Genomic DNA, 20,609 nt, shown 5'->3' with positions numbered 1-20,609 from the left:
CAAAAATTAAAATTTTGTCCAGTTACTCAGCCTACCTTTTTCAAACCTGTATAACTGTCTGCCTCCTGTGGAAAACAAAATGAGATGTTTGGCAGCCTCTGCCAAAATGTGAACATTGCGCCTAACATTTCCTTTTGTGTTTCACAGGAGGACAGAAAAATCATACAGTTTTAGAATAACATGAGGGTGAGTAAAATACAGAATTTTCATTTTTGGGTGAATTATCCTTTTAAATAGATCCCTTTAAATCAAGAGAGTATAAAGGTTGGATGAGGACAGAACTGAGCTGAAGATTAAATATTCGGCCCTGACTAGAGAAACAGCTGTCTGTGTTATGAATGATAGTGTTTAATGTGAAACTAGTGGTCGACCGATATATTGCAGAGGCCGATAAATCAGCTGATATTCTGAATTTTCAAATCATAGGCATCAGCCGACACATTTTTCCGTTTTGCCGATTAGTTTCTCAAGTCGTAAGGGCGCAAAGAATTGCCTGCTTGCATGTAAAGGACCCATCTGAGACATGTAAACGAGCAATCACGGTTCATTTTGTTGTTGCTTGCGATTGTGTTACTTGTCACTTTTAACTGTCTTGACAGTTGTAATGATATAAAGGTAAATATCAATAAAACTGCTATCATATTCTGTCTGCAAATATGTGGATACCAAGTTTAAACAAATGTAATTCACCAATCTCACAATGCTGCACAAATCCAGCATTTTCCTCTGAAACACGTATTATAATATCCTGGATCAAAACTCTGTTCCTCTGACTCACGAATGTTGCATGACGGTTTGTCCATGACATTCCCAGCAGGCGATCCAGGCTGTGTAAACTGAAAGATGTCAGGTGATTGCTAGCATTAGCATGTGAGAGAAACTTCAAAGTAAAAGTGCTTCAAGTGTGATTCGGTCTTTTGAGGGAAAATGTGATTGCTATTGCGCACATGCCATCCATGGTTGCTGGACTACTGTGTGCATATTTATTATTTATTTTGTTTTATTTTTATTGTTTTGCAATTTGATGTATATGTCATTTACTATATTAAATTGTGTTATACATCAGCATTACAGTATATCGGCTTATCGGCCACACCACTCTATGGATATCGGCATCATCCATTAAAAATCCATATCAGTTGACCACTATGTGAAGCTACATCACTTATACCTCATCATATAGTACTTTAAAATGCATCTGTCAATCATGCCATGGTTTACTATGCTTTATCTATAAACAAACAAAATTATTGTTAAAATGTGAATTATGCTGGGTAAAAGGCATGGCAATGCAAAAATGTCTGGCAGCAACTCAGTTCTTAACTTTTTAGAATCTGGACACTTAAGGTAACATAAGTCATTTCAGTATTTTTGCTCAAAGCATAAAACATATTTTGATGCCAAGACAAGTCATGTTATTTATCTTCATCCAACAGTGCTTGTTTGTTGTATGGCCATGTTGCCTGGCACCGCCTAGGGAAAGATCATATATTTATTTCAGACAATTATTGTTAGAAATGTGTGTATATTCTGTTGAGGTAGATTTGTACAAAATTGGGTTGTTATTTTCAGTAGCGATTATAACCTTTGACTAATAAATATGTGAGTGTGAGGAAGCTGTGTACAGTAAAACCACTCACTGTAGGTAAAAAACAACGAAATGGCAGCTGATATTTATTGTTACTTATTTGAATTGTAAAACAAAAATTGCACTTGATTAATAATTTAATTATTAATCATATTTTTGTTTTGTTTTGTTTTTTGCTTCTTTGTCATGAACTGGTACTGTAATATTTCTCTCTTAACACTTATTTACCACTGGAGGTCAGACTATCCGGCATCATTTCAACTGCCATGGTACTCTAATTTCACTTAGTGGCAGTATAAGTTCTAATACAATTCTGTTTTACATTAAAGAGCAAGACATTTGGTTCATGGACTGTGTCTGTGACCTACTGAAATGTGCATAATGTGTACTTAAAAATGTAAATGTCCTAAAAGGAATTGTATTTCCTACTCATTCACATACTTTCATAAATCTTTGTCACTAAGCCTAAATTTTGTCTGTGTACTTTTTGTTGCAATTACACACTCACACACACACCTTACACACACACAAATTAATCAGTAAAGATTTATTTGAAAAGTAATACTGCTCTGTAAGAGCAATGGTACATTTTAGCCAAAAGTGAAAATTCTGTCATCATATACCTTTATTAATTTTCCGATTACATTTTTCTGTAATAGCTTTGTGTGATGAAAATACAGAAATTAAGTGGTTATTCACTGCTAATAATATATTCCCCTTTGATTCGAATCTGGGGTCGGATTCACGAAAATGGTAGTTAAGAAGAATTTTCTTCTTAAAGGAATAGTTCACCCCAAAATTACAATTCTCTCTTCATTTACTCATCCTTATGCCGTCCCAGATTTGTATGACTTCTGCTGAATAAAAACAAAGATTTTATGAAGAATATCTCAGCTCTGTAGGTTCATTCAATATAAGAGAATAGGTGGCCAGAAATTTGAAGCTCAAAAAATCACATAAAGGCAGCAAGAAAGTAATCCATAAGACTCCAGTCATTTAATCCATGTCTTCTGATGTGATATGACAGGTTTGGGTGAGAAACAGATCAATATTTATGTCCTTTTTACTATAAATTCTCTCTGCCCAGTAGGGGAGGATATGCACAAAAATGTGAATCGCAAAAAAAAAACTCTTAAGAGAGAAGAGTGCTTTGGAGTGCTCATTTATAGAAAAAAGGGACATAAATATTTATTTAATTTGCTACATTGTGTAAAAACAAGGACCCAACGAGCACAAGATGTTCTCAGTAACATAAAAAAAACATGGCTATAGGCTAAACCAATTGCACTGCATTTGTATTAAAATTTATGGCAATTCATTTATACATTTTCCTTGTTATAAATTTTTTTATTTCTTTTTTAAAGAACTTCTATTTCTTTTTATTTCTTTTTCTTTTAAAACATTGTCATGTTCTTAAGTGATTTAAAATTTGGCTTTTTTTTTTCACCTTTTTTTATTATGCCTGCAGCATTTTGAATCACCATTGTGTAAATGTGCTCTTTAATGTCATTTTTGAAAAATGTCCTTTAATAGCATTAGACCAATTTACTTTAAATCAATCAATTTCATAGCTGTTTTGCTCAAAAGGAAGAAATTAAAATCAATAGCTAGATGTAATTCACAAATAAGAACTCATTACTTGCTTGCATTTTTTCATACGTAGGCCTAATGGTTTTGCCAAATGTAGGTGTTATCTGTCAGGAATATTCAAAACTTCAAGATGATAATTTGTGGTTAATCTGCAACAGAGCAGCGCATCTCGAGAGAGCATCAGGTGCACACAGTTTCGACCTTTGTAGCGCATCTTTATGCAAATTCAAACAGGAGAAACAAATTTAACATTGACAGTTTGTAGTTCCTTGTTTTGTGTGATTATATACGTTTGTTGTTACTGCTACCAACATCCAGTTACTTTAACTTCTGTGGTTCAAATAGTAGCTTCTGTCAGGTCTGCTTCATTCTTCTGAGTTGGAATACAGATTATTCGGTGAGTAGTAGGCTATAATATACCTTTTAAAAAATTAAAGGTATTGATTTGGCTTATCTGTATTTTTACAAAATGATATTATGAAGGCCTTCATGAAAAATTATGTAATTTTAATGCTTATGTGAATAATTTATGCACTTTTAGAGTTATCCTCTCATACCCTGAGTTGTTATAAAGGAGACCTGGGAGTGTTGTAGTACAGGGTGAGTTGTTGTATCACTATCAGTTTAACCAATTAGAAATGATCTACAGTGGTGAATTCATGCACATCACCCCTTGAGGGGACAGTAGAAAGTCTCTTTACAAATCTTTCAAAAATACAGGGCAAAAAGCATTTCTGAGGTAACGTTGTGGTTTATTATTTGATTTGGGATCAGTGACAGAACTGCTATCATGTGAATCAGCAAGTTGTCTTGTTTAGTTTGTTATGCAACATCCACACAAGCTGTTCACCAAATGTAACGTAGCAAGATCAGAAGGTTGTACCTGTAACACTACACAAAATTTAAAATGTCCATGTTTTTCTTTTAGTGTTACTACCCGCCTCAGTAATGGGGTAGATTGTGATGACAATCTTTGAACTTGACACTAATTTGTTTAGGAACGAGTTTTAGATTCCTCAACTTCTCTAATTGGTAGCAGACAAATCGTCATGGTTACTTTCGTAACCTCCGTTCCCTGATGGAAGGAACGAGACATTGTATCAATGTAGTGACACTAGGGGTCACTCTTGGGAGCCCAAAACACCTCAGATTTTTTGAAAAAAGGCCAATGAGAATTGGCGAGTGGAATTTGCATGCCACTCCCCAGGACATATGGGAATAAAAGGAGCTGGTATGCAACCACTCATTCAGGTTTTGTGCTGAGGAGCCCAGACAAGGTCCCGGCCATTTCAGCGGGTAGTTCAGCATTGTGGCAAGAAGGACACAACGTCTCATTCCCTCCATCAGGGAACGGAGATTACAAAAGTAACCATGACGTTCCCTATCTGTCACTCACTCGACGTTGTGTCGATGTAGTGACACTAGGGGTCCCTATACAAAACACCACAACTAGCTGAACTGTGTTACGTGAAGTGGCGGTATGTGACGGGCAGACTGCTGTGTGCCGTGTAGCCAGCGCACCAGGACATCACGTAACCTCCCCCAACGCTCTTTATGAGCGTTGAACAGTCCTTCAGGAACAAGTCGACTGCTCAACAAATAGGGACAGGCTGGCCCAGCTGAGACCTCTTTCCCTTCTCTTTTCTCACCAAAAAGAGTGGAATTAGTTAACTGACTGGGAGCCCTAAGTGTCTACATCAGGGGGGTGTCACTCCCAAGGGGAAGACACCGCGGAGACCACACCCCGGGGGGTACTTCAAGTGGAAATACATCACATGGTCTTACCAACTCTTGTCGGAAGTATGTCATGTGGAGAGTCGCATGGTAGGTCCTACCCAAGGGGGGAGGAGTTTCTACAAGCATGGCGACCGGAGCAGAGGGCTCTCTGATAAAACACATGGGGTTACCTATGGGGAACCACTGCATGCGGAGCACCTACCTCAGTACAGGGCCTTACCAGCGCACTTACTGAGCCGGCAGCAAGTTTCTCCGCAAACTCGACTGCCACAGGGTTAAGGAGGAAGTCATCCAGGGATCACAGTCTGTGAACACTACTGAGAGTCAAAAACGCATGTCTTCCCCTCAAGGGAGGGGAAAGGCGCTATGCGCAAGCGGTACACCCAGCCAGCTTTCCCGGAACTTACCTGCTTGTGCCTGCCACTACACGGGACGAAGCCGACTCAACCCGGAGATTGTAGAACCTCGCAAAGGTGTTGGGTGTTGCCCAGCCCGCTGCTCTGCAGATGTCTGCCAAAGAGGCACCACTGGCCAGGGCCCAGGAGGCCACCACACTCCTGGTAGAGTGGGCTTGTAACCCTGCAGGGGGTGGCACGTCCTGAGCTTGATATGCCATAGCGATGGCGTCAATGACCCAGTGGGCGATCCTCTGTTTGGAGACAGCGCTTCCTTTCCGCTGTCCACCAAAGCAGACAAAGAGCTGCTCGGAGCTTCTAAAGCTCTGCGTGCAATCCAAATAGATGCGTAAAGCTCGCACCAGACACAGCAACACCAAGGCTGGGTCTGCCTCCTCCTGAGGCAGCACTTGCAGGTTCACCACCTAATCCCTGAAAGGGGTCATGGGAACCTTGGGCATCTCAGGATTACATGAGAGTAACCCGGACTGAACTCCGGGCACGATTCGCTGACAGAGAACGCTTGCAGGTCCCCTACCCTCTTGATGGAAGTGAGCGCAGTCAGAAGGGCAGTCTTGAAAGAGAGTGCCTTAAGCTCAGCTGACTACAAGGGCTCAAAGGGAGCTCCCCATGGACCCTGAAGGACTACAGAGAGGTCCCACGGGGTGACAAGGCGTGGCCTAGAGGGGTTCAACCTCCTAGCACCTCTCAGGAACCTGATGATCAAGTCGTGCTTCCCCAAGTACTTACCATCTACTGCATCATGATGAGCCGAAATAGCGGCTACATACACCTTCAAGGTGGAGGGGGACAGCCGCCCCTCCAACCTCTCCTGCAGGAAGGAAAGCACCAATCTGACTGCGCATCTCTGGGGGTCTTCCCATTGGGAAGAACACCACTTAGCGAACAGACGGCACTTCAAGGCATACAGGTGCCTCGTAGAGGGAGCCCTAGCTTGAGTGATCGTGTCTATCACCGCGGGCGGTAGGCCACTTAAGTCCTCCGCGTCCCATCCAAGGGCCAGACTTGGAGATTCCAGAGGTCTGGTCGTGGGTGCCAGATGGTGCCCTGTCCCTGAGAAAGAATGTCCTTCCTCAGGGGAATTCGCAAGAGGGGGGCTGTTGCAAGGAGCGTGAGATCCGAGAACCATGTGGGCCAGTAGGGTGCTACTAGGAGGACCTGCTCTCCGTCCTCCCATGACCTTGCACAGGGTCTGTACGAGTAGGCTCATTGGGGGAAACGCGTAATTGCATAGTCCAGGGGGCCAGCTGTCTGCCAGCGCATCTATACCGAGGGGTGCCTCGGTCAGGGCATATCAGAGCGGGCAGTGGGAGGATTCCCGGGAAGCAAACAGGTCTACCTGTGCTTGACCGAATCAACTCCAAATCAGCTGGACCACCTGAGGGTGGAGTCTCCACTCTCCCCTGAGGGTAACCTGATGTGACAGCGCATCCGCTGCGGTGTTGAGGTCGCCCGGGATGTGAGTGGCTCGTAGCGACTTGAGGCGCTGCTGACTCCAGAGGAGGAGATGGTGGGCGAGTTGTGAGATGCTATGGGAGTTTAGACCGCCTTGGCGGTTGATGTTAGCTACCGTCGCTGTGTTGTCCATCCAGACCAACACGTGCTTGCCTTGGATCAACAGCTGAAACCTCCGCAAGGCGAGCAGTAAAAGTTTCAGTGGAACCGCTGTTCTCTGTCTGAATGCCTTCAGACAGTTCAGCACCGACTGTGCATGCTCGTTCGTGAGGTGTGCTGTCATCGAGACTGAGTCCAACTCCAGACCAAGAAAAGAGATGCTCTGAACCGGGGAGAGCTTGCTCTTTTCCCAGCTGACCTGAAGCCCCAGTTGGCTGAGGTGCCAGAGCATGAGGTCCCTGTGTGCGAACAGCAACTCTCGAGAGTGAGCTAGGATTAGCCAGTCGTCGAGATAGTTGAGGATGTGGACGCCCACTTCCCTTAGTGGGGCAAGGGCTGTCTCCGTGAACTTCGTGAAGATGCGAGGGGACAAGGACAGGCCAAAGGGGAGGACCTTGCACTGGTACGCCTGGCCCTCGAAGGCAAACCTCAGGAAGGGTCTGTGTCGAGGTAGCACCGAGACGTGGAATTACGCGTCCTTCAGATCTACCGCCGTGAACTAATCTAGATGTTGGACGCTTGCAAGAATGCGTTTTTGCGTCAGCATCTTGAACGGGAGTCTGTGCAAAGCCCGGTTCAGTACTTGCAGGTCCAGGACTGGTCGCAACCCACCGCCTTTCTTCAGTATGATGACGTAAGGGCTGTAGAACCCTTTTTTCATCTCGGCTGGAGGGACAGGCTCTATTGCTCCCTTGCACAGAAGGGTAGCGATCTCTGCACACAAGGTAGCGGCATTCTCGTCCTTCACTGAGGTGAAGCGGATGCCGCTGAACCTGGGCGGGCGCCTGGCGAACTGAATCACGTAGCCGAGTCGGACGGTCCGGATCAGCCATTGCGACGGGTTGGAAAGCACAAGCCACGCGTCCAAACTCCGGGCAAGGGAGACCAAGGGAATAATCACATCGGACGTACCGGTGGGTGGGGCCTCGTGGCAGGGCGGAGCTCGAGGTGCCACGTCGAGGGGACTCGAGCCCCGTGGCCGTGCTGAATCCAGGGACATCGAAGCACTTACCTGGCTCCTGCCGCCCACCATAAGATTGGTCGAGGAGGGGGGAGGAGGAATCTCGTCCCCATAGTCCACTGGAACCAATCCCGTGTGGGCATGTTTGTGCCACAGCTGGGCGGGGGGTGCACCGCTGGAGCGCCATACCTGCCAAAATGGGACGGTGGATGGTGGTCATGATGACGGCCATGCGCTCCGGATATGTGACCCAGGAGTCAAGGGAACCATTCTTTTGTCAGGCTTTTGGGTGCCGCAGCCTCCTGGGCATGCAGCGACAACAGATTCTCCTCCCGGCCCTCCACCGGGGGATGGAGTGGTCTGTCGACCAGCCCCAGAGTAGTGGATCTCCTCGCCCCTGTGTCACCCGTCTCGGGGGCGTTTCGAAGCCTTCCTCGGGTTCTTAGCGGCTGACTGCATGACGGGTGGCGACTGCTTCCTGCGTAGGGCTCCACGCCAGAGACGGGCCATGGGGGCGGGCAGCGGCAGAGCCGGTGTTGTTGCTGCAGGAGGACACCCTTGGTGACGAGCAGACAGGGTGCAGGGTCTTAAGCTGCGCCGGGGTAGGATATGTTGTAAAACATCCGTCTGCTTCTTCACTGCCGAGAACTGCTGGGCAAAGTCCTCGACGGCATCGCCAAACGGGCCAGCCTGGGAAATGGGGGCATCAAGGAACCGTGCCATGACCGCTTCTCCCATCTCGACCAAGTTGAGCCAAAGGTGGCGCTCCTGGACCACCAGGGTGGACATCGCCTGCCCGAGAGTCCACACCGTGACCTTCGTTGCCCGGAGAGCGAGGTCGGTCGCCGAGCGCAGTTCCTGCATCAATCTCATGTCAGAACTACCCTCGTGCAGTTCTTTTAGCACCTTGGCTTGGTGTACTTGCAGGAGAACCATGGCGTGCAGGGCGGAGGCAGCTTGTCCAGCAGCACCGTAGGCTCTAGCCGTCAGGGACGATGTAAATCTACAGGCCCCGGATGGGAGTCTCGGGCGCCCACGCCAGGTGGTGGCGCTCTGCTGACACAAGTGCACCGCGAGCGCCTTGTCCACCTGGGGGATCACCGAGTACCCCCTGGCTGCTCCGCCATTGAGGGTAGCGAGAGTGGGGGAGCTGAAAGACTGGGACCGGGTAGTAAAAGGTGCCTCCCACAATCTTGTCAGCTCCTCATGCACTTCCGGGAAGAAAGGAACAGGGCGGGGCGTGGCCATGGGCGGTGCCCCGTGCCCAGGAACCGATCGTTGAGCCACGAGGGTTCAGGGGAGAGTGGAGGGTTCCACTCTAGCCCGACGCTCGCGGCCGCCCGGGAAAGCACGTCCGTCATTTCCGTGTCGGCGTGAGGCTGGATGACCGTTCCCGAAGGAGGAAGCCGAGCCGAAACCTCTGCGTCAGACTGGATGAGCCCACTCTCCGATGCTGCGCTTGTTAACTCATTGTCTTCTTGAGTTCCGAATGAGAAGTCGAACCCGCGCTGAGACGAGCCGCTGGTCTCATGCGAGAGCCCGATCGGGGCAAGCGAGCGTGCTGGGGAATGGGAGGTCCGTGGGGGGAAACCCGGCGGAGGTGGTCCCATTGATGTCCCCAAATCACCCCCAGTGCTAACCGACGCGGCTACAAACCCGTAGGTAGAAGGACTGGTGCGAGGAGCCGCTGGGGTTGCCATGGTCATGTTCTTGCAATGAGGACATGACTTATCCACGAATGATGTCTCCACATGGGCAGTGCCCAGACACGTAAAACAGCGATCGTGGCCGTCGGAATCGGAGAGATAACGACCGCAGCCAGGAATAACACACAAACGGAAAGGCATCTTTAAAAAGATGCGTCTTTAAAAAGACGTTCAGTGTGTGCCGCTCTTTCAGAAAGAAAATATACTCTTTTAGAATATACTCTTTTCAATGTTCTGCCGAAGCGCCCAGGGGCGTTCTCTGCAAACCACAGATGCAGAGGGGGAGAAGCCACTGAAATGCGCCGTAAGATCCAGCAGAGAGAGGTGAATGAACTCGGCAGATGAATTCAGCTCAATGAATAGAACCGCTCGGCTCCAAAGAGAAAATCCTGAATGAGTGGTTGCATACCAGCTCCATTTATACCTGTTTGTCTGGGGGAGTGGCATGTAAATTCCACTCGCCAATTCTCATTGGCCTTTTTTCAAAAAAGCAGAGGTGTTTTGGGCTCCCAAGAGTGACCCCTAGTGTCACTACATCAACACAACTGTCGAGTGAGTGACAGATAGGGAAATGGGAATATTCTATCAAAATTTGAGACATTTAGCACAAAAACACTGATTTACAAACACTGAAACAAAATGTGTCACAACACTCCCATCTCCCCTACATAATGCACTGTATATAAGTATGGGAGACTGGAGCAAGTTGACACACATGGATGTTGTCACAGTAACTATAAGGTTTTGAGTCAAAGGTTCAATGATACAATTGTTTGTTTTTGTCTAGCAGTGGTTTAAAAGTCTAGTACAAAACCCCCTAAATTAGCGTAATTCGTGTGAGTTATTCTTCAAACAAAAATTCAAAATCATCGTATTTTGCTGTAGCTGTTGGGTAAACAAGTGAGCACAATTAAACCACCCTGGCATATATTCAGGAAAGGGTCCACTGAAAACCCTAATAAATTGACTCTACTCAACTAACTGAGAAAAAACTTGTGTAATTAAGTTCACTTAACTTGGTGTTCATATAGAATGAATTTAACTATTTAAGTTAAGGTAACTAGATGTAAGTAGACTCAGATTTGCTATTTAAATGATGTTGTTGTTTTTTTGTATGCTTAACAATTCTAGATGAATGGACTCAAATTTAGTTCATAGCTTAAATAATGAAGATTATAACTGATTCTAGGTCAATCATTAAATAAATTTGTTTCTCCGCAGAAGTTCATAGATGCCTGAAATTCAGTCGCAAATGCATAAGGAAAACTTATAATGCTAACAGGGTCAAGAGGGACACAGATCAGCATGACATCACACAAAACAATTATTTGCAACAAAACATACAATATATAAATGTCCTGATAAGTTCCCTTTGACCAAGGAAACATAATTAAATAATTCAAGCACATTATGGGTAGGCTATTCCCTATAGCCTCAGTTAATACTTAGTGCTCTATTTTCGTGTGAGCAAAGCACAGCGCTACGCGCGATGACTGCACTCTGTCTAATCCAATTTTCATGCCAGCGCAAAGTGCAATTAGCCGTGGGTGGGAGTGTTTGCGCTATATGTGGGTGTATGCGCACAAACTCTGGGTGTATTGAATGATGTTTTTCCTGAATATTTCATATTTCATTACGTTGAGATGTTTCAAAAGCAGGTTTGTTTTCAATGTAAAGTTTATATTAAGTTCCAGCATTTGCAGTTTGGAGATTCCACCTGCAGTTGGTAATAAAAAAGTTAATGTCCAAACTTATGTCAAAAGATAGTGGAACATCAAATTATGTCCCTGACAATCACTGTTGTAGCTGAACTGGACTCAAAATGGCGCTGAGTATGGCTGCTGCGTTGCGAGCTCCGACACAACATGGTAGTGTTTTGTAGTGTTGTCTGCCTGATTGTCTATGACAGACATACACTTTTGTACATTGGTTCAGCAATTTCACACCGTAAACCGGACTTCAAATTCCTCAATGCCGACCTGCTGTTTACAAACACACAAGCGGAGCCCTTTGTCTGGGCAGCACGGCCGCAGAAACGCAGGAGGAAAAGGGGAAACAGAGCCGGCGTTCTCATCAGAGTAAGACGCAGCGCAAATCGACCCCCGCTACCCAGTATTCTACTGGCAAATGTTCAGTCTCTGGATAACAAGCTCTGCGAGCTGAAAGCGCGGATCTCTTTCCAACGATAGACGAGGATTGCTGCATTATCTGCCTAACAGAAACTTGGATGTCTGCGGAGATTCCAGGCTCAGCCATTGAACCCGCGGGGTTCTCCGTGCACCGAGCGGACAAAGCGAAAGACCTCTCAGGTAAAAGCAGAGGTGGTAGTGTATGTTTTATGATCAACAAATCCTGGTGTGATCAGAGGAACGTACATTCTATCAAGTCTTTCTGCTCTCCTGATCTGGAATTTCTCATGCTTCTGTGTCGACCATTCTGGCTACCGAGTGAATTCACAGCGGTCATTATCACAGCTGTGTACATTCCCCCACAAGCCAACACAGACCGGGCACTCAAGGAACTGTATGGGATTATAAGCAAGCAGGAAACCGCGCACCCTGAGGCCGCGTTCATTGTGACTGGGGACTTTAATAAAGCTAGTTTCAAATCAGTCGCACCAAAATACCACCAGCACATTAGTTTCAACACACGAGGGGACCGGGTTTTGGACCATTGCTACTCTACCTTCCCGGGATGGCTACAAATCCCTTTCCCGCCCACCATTTGGCAAATCGGACCACTCTTCCATTCTGCTTCTGCCCGCTTACAGGCAGAAACTGAAACAGGAAGCACCCACCCTCAGAACGATCCAGTGCTGGTCGGACCAATCAGACTCTACGCTACAGGACTGTTTTGATCACATGGACTGGGAGATGTGCCGGTCCGCCTCTGATGACGACATCAAGCTTTACGCTGATAGTGTAATGTGTTTCATCAAAAAGTGCATGGAGGACGTAGTTCCGACCAGAACAACACGGATCTATCCAAACCAGAAGCCATGGATAAATAGCGATGTTCGCGCGGCACTTAATGTGCAGACCTCTGCTTTCAATTCCGGGAATGCGGAGGAGCATAAACAAGCCAGTTATGCCCTCCGAAAAAGAACAGCAAAACGCCAGTACAGGAACAAGATTGAAGGACAGTTTAACACCACCAATTCTAGAAGCATGTGGCAGGGAATTAACATCATCACGGACTTTAAAGGGAATAAAAACTCTGCCATGAACACCGCTGTCTCTCTCCTGGATGAGCTAAATACTTTTTATGCTCGTTTTGAGGGAAATAACACCGCCCTCGCGGAGAGAGCTCTCGCAGCCGAAGCTACAGAGCTTAGTTCACTCTCCGACTCTGTAGCGGATGTAACCCAATCCTTCCGACGGGTGAATATCCGCAAAGCCGCGGGCCCAGACGGCATTCCGGGCCATGTCATCAGAGCGTGCGCGAACCAGCTGGCTGGTGTTTTTACAGACATTTTCAACCTTTCCCTCTCTTTGTCTGTAGTACCCACATCCACCATTGTGGCTGTTCCAAAGCAATCAAAAATAACTTGCTTAAATGACTGGCGTCCTGTTGCTCCAACCCCCATCATCAGCAAATGCTTTGAGAGACTAATCAGAAATTACATCTGCTCTGTGCTGCCTCTCTTTCTAGACCCATTGCAGTTTGCTTACCGCAACAACCGCTCCACTGATGATGCCATTGCATCTACAATACATAATGCTCTCTCCCACCTGGAAAAAAGAACACTTATGTGAGAATGCTGTTTGTAGACTACAGCTCAGCATTCAACACCATAGTGCCCTCCAAGCTAGATGACAAACTTCGGGCTCTGGGCTTAAACAGCTTGCTGTGCAGCTGGATCCTGGACTTCCTGTCAAGCAGATGCCAGGTGGTTAGAATAGGCAGCAACATCTCCTCATCACTGACCCTCAACACTGGAGCCCAACAGGGCTGTGTTCTCAGCCCACTCTTGTATTCCTTGTACACACATGACTGTGTGGCAACACATAGCTCCAATGCCATCATTAAGTTTGCTGATGACACGACGGTGGTAGGTCTGATCACTGACAATGATGAAACAGCCTACAGAGAGGAGGTGCACACTCTGACACACTGGTGTCAGGAGCACAACCTCTCCCTCAATGTCAGTAAGACAAAGGAGCTTGTGGTGGACTTCAGAAGAAAAGACAGAGAACACAGTCCCATCACCATCAATGGAGCACCAGTGGAGAGTGTCAGCAGCTTCAAGTTCCTGGGTGTCCACATCACTGAGGAACTCACATGGTCCATCCACACTGAAGTCGTTGTGAAGAAGGCTCATCAGCGCCTCTTCTTCCTGAGACAGCTGAGGAAGTTTGGAATGAACTGCCACATCCTCACACGGTTCTACACCTGCACTGTAGAGAGCATCCTGACTGGCTGCATCTCCGCCTGGTACAGCAATAGCACAGCCCACAACCGCAAAAGCACTCCAAAGGGTGGTGCGAACTGCCAGACACATCATCGGAGGTGAGCTTCCCTCCCTCCAGGAAATATATACAAGGCGGTGTGTGAAAAAAGCTCGGAGGATCATCAGAGACTCCAGCCACCCGAGCCATGGGCTGCTCTCACTGCTACCATCAGGCAGGCGGTATCGCAGCATCAGGACCCGCACCAGCCGACTCCATGATAGCTTCTTCCCCCAAGCAATCAGACTTTTGAACTCTTGATCTCCCACGATCAAAATACATCAGCACTGCACTTTATTACCCTTACTCTTACATCTCACTGTCATAAATTATATTATTATTATATTATGTTCTCTCTTAACAACTTACTATCAGCCGACAGCCTGAATGTCAATACAGTACAATACAACCTACTGTACATTCTATATATACTACTATATATACTTTTTTTTATTGAATAATGTGTATCTATATTGTGTGTATTGTATACTGTACAGTGTATGTTATTATTTGTATATTGTTGTGTGTAATTATGTTTATATTAGACTTTAAATTGTGTTGTGTTAATTTGATGTTTATTGTAAATTGGTATATGTCTCATCACTGTCACGACTGCTATGTTGATCGGAACTGCACCCAAGAATTTCACACACCAGTTGCACTTGTGCATATGGCTGTGTGACAATAAAAGTGATTTGATTTGATTTGATTTGTTTTATGAAACAAAAATGTATGAGATTTTCGTTAAACTTTCTGGAGGTCATGATTTATTTTTCAATTATTTTGATGTTATATTTACAATTGTATTTACAATCTTATTTGTATTGGTATTTTTCCACCTGTTGTCGTAGAGTGACTTTATATCACTGCAAAAGGGGCAGATGGAAGAAGTTGGAGAGGGTAAAATGTTTGGATTTGGTATGATTTTTTAGATCACTTCGTTATTTTTATTATATTTTCGTTTCTTTTTATTTTTACATTGAATTTAGAAATATTTTTGGTGACATTTTTTCAAGTTTTGAAAAATGAATTAAATTTTTCAAAATCGACAGGTAGAAGTGAAGTGCATGCCGATACAATCACTGTTAATACTAGCCATGATTTGTGTGTCAGTAGATGAAAATGATTCTAATTTAACAGAGCCGAACTGTACGTCCAAATCCTGAAGAAAACACGTCTTCCATGTGTATAAAAGGAGCGTGTCACTGTCATAAAAATATGCCTGACATTCAAGGATGCAGTTGATGCACAAAATAACGCAAGTCCATATTTCTATTCTTCTAATTCATTGCATACAGCCCATTTACACTACCGGCTTTTTGTGCTGTCTTTGTTTATATTGCTGTTGCTTGACAGTGAATGGACAATATAATAGGATTTAGATGGTATATAGCCGGAGAAGTACCTCAGAATTAAATTGCACTTAACCCAGCCCATTAGCGCTTTGCACGTGCAATTTCACCAAACCTACTTGCGCCTAGACTTGTTCATGCTTGCACGAAAATACCAAAACTTCATGGCCATCACAAATTACCCCATGTAATGTGACAGCATACCCTGCTAGGTCAATGAGTGTTCAAACATTTTTCTTTTTTTTGTCCTGGGCATTAACAGTGAAAATAATTAATAGCTTGTTGTTGTTGTTGATGTTGTTGTTGTAGACAAGACAGAAGTAGACTTTCATGAATAAACACCATGAGAAATATTCACTGGAGTAAAAAGTTTTGACACTAACCCCATTCTCCCCTATACATGTGATTTTTCACGGAGCCTACTAAAGGACTGTTTTTTTCCCAGGTGGGATGGGTTGTGCGGGTTCTAGGGCAAATAATGGTAAAGCCTTGGAGAAAAAGAATACACAGACACCTAAAACCAACCGCTACAGCAGCGACCCGTCAATGACAGAGGTGAGAGAACATTTGCAACAACTAAATCAACAGATGATGCTAGTCGAGATGCAGATGATTTGCTGCTACATTATTCAAATAATAAAATGTGTATTCAAATAATTTGATGCTGTATGAAAAGTACATAAAGTCCAAATTTGCATGTGATGTTTTTAATACTATATCTCTAGAGATCTGCATCCCTGCTTCCTGGACAGATTCTACAAAATGTGGATGGTATCATGTTACACATAAACACACAAATATGCATTCAAAAATACTTCACTTTTCATTTGCCTTGCCTCCTTTTAATGGTCGCCAACCTGTTTGTGTTGTGATGTGAATATGTAAATGCAGCTTGCATGGCTCAGGAGCAAATTGTTGTCGCCCTGTTTTCTTATGAGCCTTTGAAAAAGGCAGATTTGGGCTTCAAGAAGGGAGAGAGGCTCAAAATACTAAAAGCGTGAGTATAACACACTTACCAGCACAAATCTCCTAGATTCTAAAAGCTTCAAAGGACAGTCTGGGTTCAATATAAATTAAATGTTTTAAGCTCAATCAATATTATCTGTGGCATAATGTTGATTACCACAAAAGGGACTCGTCCCTTGCTTATTAAAAAAGGAGGGTTTATAGTAAGGCACGTACAATGAGAGTTAATAGGGCCAGTTCTTAAATGCTAAGATACACATTGTTTCAAAAGTATAGCATCAAGATGTAACCATTATATCATGTTAACATGATTCTACTGTGCTAAAGCCATATGTGTGTAATTTTAGTGTGAATATATCTGTATGAAGTTATGTCCAATTTTAATGTTAACGGATTGGCCCCCATTCACTAACATTGCAAATGTCTTACAGTAATTGTGATTTAAATTATTTTTGTGGTAATCAACATTATGCCACATTTGCTTTCGATTAAGCTTATCTTTTTAATATTCCTGTAAAAACTTTTCAAAGCTCAGCATGAAAAATAGGGTTCTCAATACACTTCAGATACAAAATAACTGTTAAAAAAAAATAAAAAAAATAAATAAAATAATAATAATAATAAACTTCTGTTAAATTAATGGTAAAACACTGGCAGCTGTTGATGCCAGAAATTTACCATAAAAATTTGATGATCATGTTTCAGGCTTTATGGGATGTAATTTTGATGCCTGTATATTTTACGGTTCATTGCCGTTTATATTATTAACTTACTGGAACTATAAAAATCTGCTTTTCACTTTAAAATGTGTTGTTATCACCATAGTAACTAGAAAAGGCCACATGATGACTTATATTAAAAATAAAAATAAACATAACTATTCCCATAAATATAATTAAATGTGATGGGTTACACAGGGACTTCTTGAAACGTATTCTTTTTCAGTTAATAATTGTATGGATATTTTTTACAGCCTTGTTTTAATACATTGAAGCTTCATTCTACATTTGGTGATTGCGGTTTTTTTTTTTTTTCCTTGCAGGTCTGCTATATAAAAAGTAAAAAAAGGGCAAAAAAGCAACAAGTTAATGCAAGCCTTGATAGCATTGCCGTGAAAGCTTTTATTGTTTAACTTTTGAAAGAAAGTTGGTTCTATTGTGGAAATGATCATTAGAATAACTGCATGCAATACACTTAATATGAAATACACTCCTAATGCCTAAAAAAAAAAAAAAAAAAAAGAGAGAGAGAACATTTCTCTTAGACATTTTCTCATTATTTTATTTCTTTTTTAGGGATGGTGATTGGTGGACAGCCAAATCTTTGTCCTCAGGACGTGAGGGTCTTATACCTTCAAACTATGTCGGATCAGCTGGCAGCATGGACACAAATGAGTGAGACTTAATATAAATTACTTAAATAGACACATACGTAATAGACTTAAATGTCAAACTTGGGTGATTCTTCAACTTTGGGCACTTTTAGCACGGTGGACTTCTAGAAAATAAAGTCTTGTTATAATGTTTTTCCACTATTTTTACTGGGTGTAAATAGCATCTGACACTGTGCATCAGGGTGCAATTAGTATCTACCATTATTTCCACCAGGGTTGGGGTGCAAATAATACCTGTCACTATATGCACCAGGCTGCAAATAGAATCTGCCATAATAATTTCACATTTTTTGCATTATTTGGCAAAACTGCAGTATGTTAGGAAATGCTAAAATCCTTTTCACACATTAAATATTCAAACGGTTTAAGTTTACTTTACTCTTTGTTTAGAATATCATAGTTTCAAACATGCAATTATTTGTAGTTTTATAATGGATTTTCATAAATGAATATTGAAAGTCTGGGTGTGGGCCAAGGCTAAAACAGTGAAATGCATGAAAGGCATTTGAAAAGTACCAAAAATAAATAATGAAGACCTGGTAGTTTTCTTTTAATGTGACCTTCATGTAACAAAAATACATGAAAAAGTAAATAATAATAATCTGTTCGTTTTAATAAGAATCAGCCCCTGGGACACAAAAGCACCCAAAGCTGAATAAACGCCCAAAAATACCTTCACATTGACATAACACAAACACACACAAACTCAATGTTTTGCATTTCTTTTGATTGTGTAGATGGTTTTTTAAGAACATTAGCAGAAGGGATGCTGAAAGACAACTGCTGGCCCCCTCAAACAAAGCAGGAGCCTTCCTCATTCGGGAGAGTGAGACGACTCCAGGTTTGCCATATTCAAATACAAACACCAACATTTTCTTTCCCAAACCACTGAAAAAAAGTCTATTGTTATGTAACATCTGATAGTAGTCAAATATGTCCTGTCGGTTGTATGTTTCAGAAAATTTCTCCATGTCAGTGAGAGACACGAGTCCTGATGGTTCAGATCAGATCAAGCACTATAAGATCCGCAGACTTGATAATGGAGGATTCTACATTTCTCCTCGAATCACCTTCAGAAATTTAGAAGATCTCATCAAACACTACCAGAGTAAACTAAGCTTTTGATTTCACTTACATCATTGCACCATTGCAAACCTGCCGATGTTATACTAAGAGGAAAAACTGTGTTTGTTGTATTTATACATGGATGGATGTTTGTGTCTCTGCAGAGAATGCTGACGGCCTTTGTAGACGTTTGGATAAAGCATGTGTAAAGCCTCAAGTCGCCACCTCGTGGGATCAGGACGCCTGGGAGATCAGAAAAGACGCGCTGCGTATGATAAAGAAACTTGGGGCTGGACAGTTTGGAGAGGTCTGGATGGGTGAGCCAGTGTTAGTTTGTGTACATGCTTGTTTCATCTTTGTATGTACAAGAACAAGAAAGAACAAGAGAACAAGAAGAAAGAAGGATGCGACGGGATGACTCTTACGAAAACTGAATTTAAAAAAAAGAAATAAGACATATTTTGTTTCAGGAAATAAAGCCTGTTTTTAAGGTTCATTACAATTTTGTGACTTTTTTATTAATTAAATGATAAAGTATTTTTTTAAATCCTGCTATTTGTTGTAGTGCTTTAATTTACAGTATGCTGATTTAAATAAAAAAACATCATGTAATAAAATAAATACATTTAAAAAAAGAATAATGAGCATTACAAACTAACTGAAAAGTAAAACAAGTAAAAAAGTAAATGCTTCTGCATTACAGTAATCAAAATTTGAGGGGGGAATGTCAGCCTGATCTCATGAATATGACATAACTGTGGCGAAATTTTAGCAAAATGATATTGCATGGTTCATTACAGGTATCGCAGCATTTCCGAGGTGAAATATCCATTATGTGGCGCTAAAAGCCCTATATAGGGATAGGGATACATATAGGGATACATATAGAGATAGTTCACCCAAAAATTTTAATTCTTGAATCATTTACTCACCCTCATGCCATCCCAGATATGTATGACTTTCTTTCTTCTGCAGAATACAAATGAAGATTTTTAGAAGAATATCTCAGCTCTCTAGGTCCATACAATGCAAGTGAATGGTGATCAGACATTTGTACTTCCAAAAATCACATAAAGGAATCACAGAAGTAATCCATAAGACTCCAGTGGTTTAATCCATATCTTCAGAAGTGATATGATAGGTGTGGGTGAGAAACAGATAAAAATGTAAGACCTTTTTTTACTCCAAATCTCCACTTTCACTTTTACATCTGAAAGTCACACATGGTGCCTGTTTAGTTTCACTTTCACATCTGAAAGTGAAAGTGAAAGTGAAGATTTAGTGTAAAAAGGATTTAAATACTGTTCAGTTCTCACCCACACCTATTATATTGCTTCAGAAGACATGGATTTAATCACTGGAGCCATATGGATTACTTTTATGTTTCCTATATGTGATTTTTGGAGCTACATATGTCTGATCACCATTCACTTGCATTGTATGAACTTACAGAGCTGAGATATTCTTCTAAAAATCTTCATTTGTGTTCTGCTGAAGAAAGTCATTCATACACATCTGAGATGGCATGAGAGTGAGTAAATGATAAGAGAATTTTCTTTTTTGGGTAAACTATCCCTTTACAGATGAGATTTTTAAGGTTAATCGAGTTTTATAAAAACAAATTTAAACCTAAAGCTAACCGACAGTGTTATAAAAAGCAAATATTAGATGAAAAACGCAATTGCTAAAGCAACCACGTAATTTTGTGGTGCTTCTATTGGTGCTTTCAAGTCATGTCAGAATTAAAGTTTTTACGAGTTGAGCAGACATGAA

The 20,609-nt window shown here is 42.8% G+C and overlaps 1 protein-coding gene across 1 annotated transcript in view; it reads left to right on the top strand.

The window, feature by feature from the left end:
• The first annotated feature begins 3,482 nt into the window (after nucleotides 1-3,482).
• The window catches only part of LOC127427255 (tyrosine-protein kinase Lyn-like), a 29,776-nt gene continuing 12,649 nt past the window's right edge, over nucleotides 3,483-20,609 (top strand). Inside the window, exons 1-8 of the mRNA XM_051674778.1 lie at nucleotides 3,483-3,575; nucleotides 15,858-15,967; nucleotides 16,138-16,183; nucleotides 16,304-16,409; nucleotides 17,674-17,772; nucleotides 18,509-18,612; nucleotides 18,730-18,879; nucleotides 19,001-19,153. Of these exons, the coding sequence (XP_051530738.1) occupies nucleotides 15,863-15,967; nucleotides 16,138-16,183; nucleotides 16,304-16,409; nucleotides 17,674-17,772; nucleotides 18,509-18,612; nucleotides 18,730-18,879; nucleotides 19,001-19,153 (763 nt within the window). The 5' untranslated portion in view covers nucleotides 3,483-3,575; nucleotides 15,858-15,862. The remainder of the gene's footprint in view (nucleotides 3,576-15,857; nucleotides 15,968-16,137; nucleotides 16,184-16,303; nucleotides 16,410-17,673; nucleotides 17,773-18,508; nucleotides 18,613-18,729; nucleotides 18,880-19,000; nucleotides 19,154-20,609) is intronic.

Source organism: Myxocyprinus asiaticus, chromosome 1 (assembly GCF_019703515.2).
Source record: "Myxocyprinus asiaticus isolate MX2 ecotype Aquarium Trade chromosome 1, UBuf_Myxa_2, whole genome shotgun sequence".
In the NCBI taxonomy this organism is placed as follows: domain Eukaryota; kingdom Metazoa; phylum Chordata; class Actinopteri; order Cypriniformes; family Catostomidae; genus Myxocyprinus; species Myxocyprinus asiaticus.
Note: the sequence above shows the minus strand (reverse complement) of the source record. Positions and strands in the feature narration are given on the sequence as shown.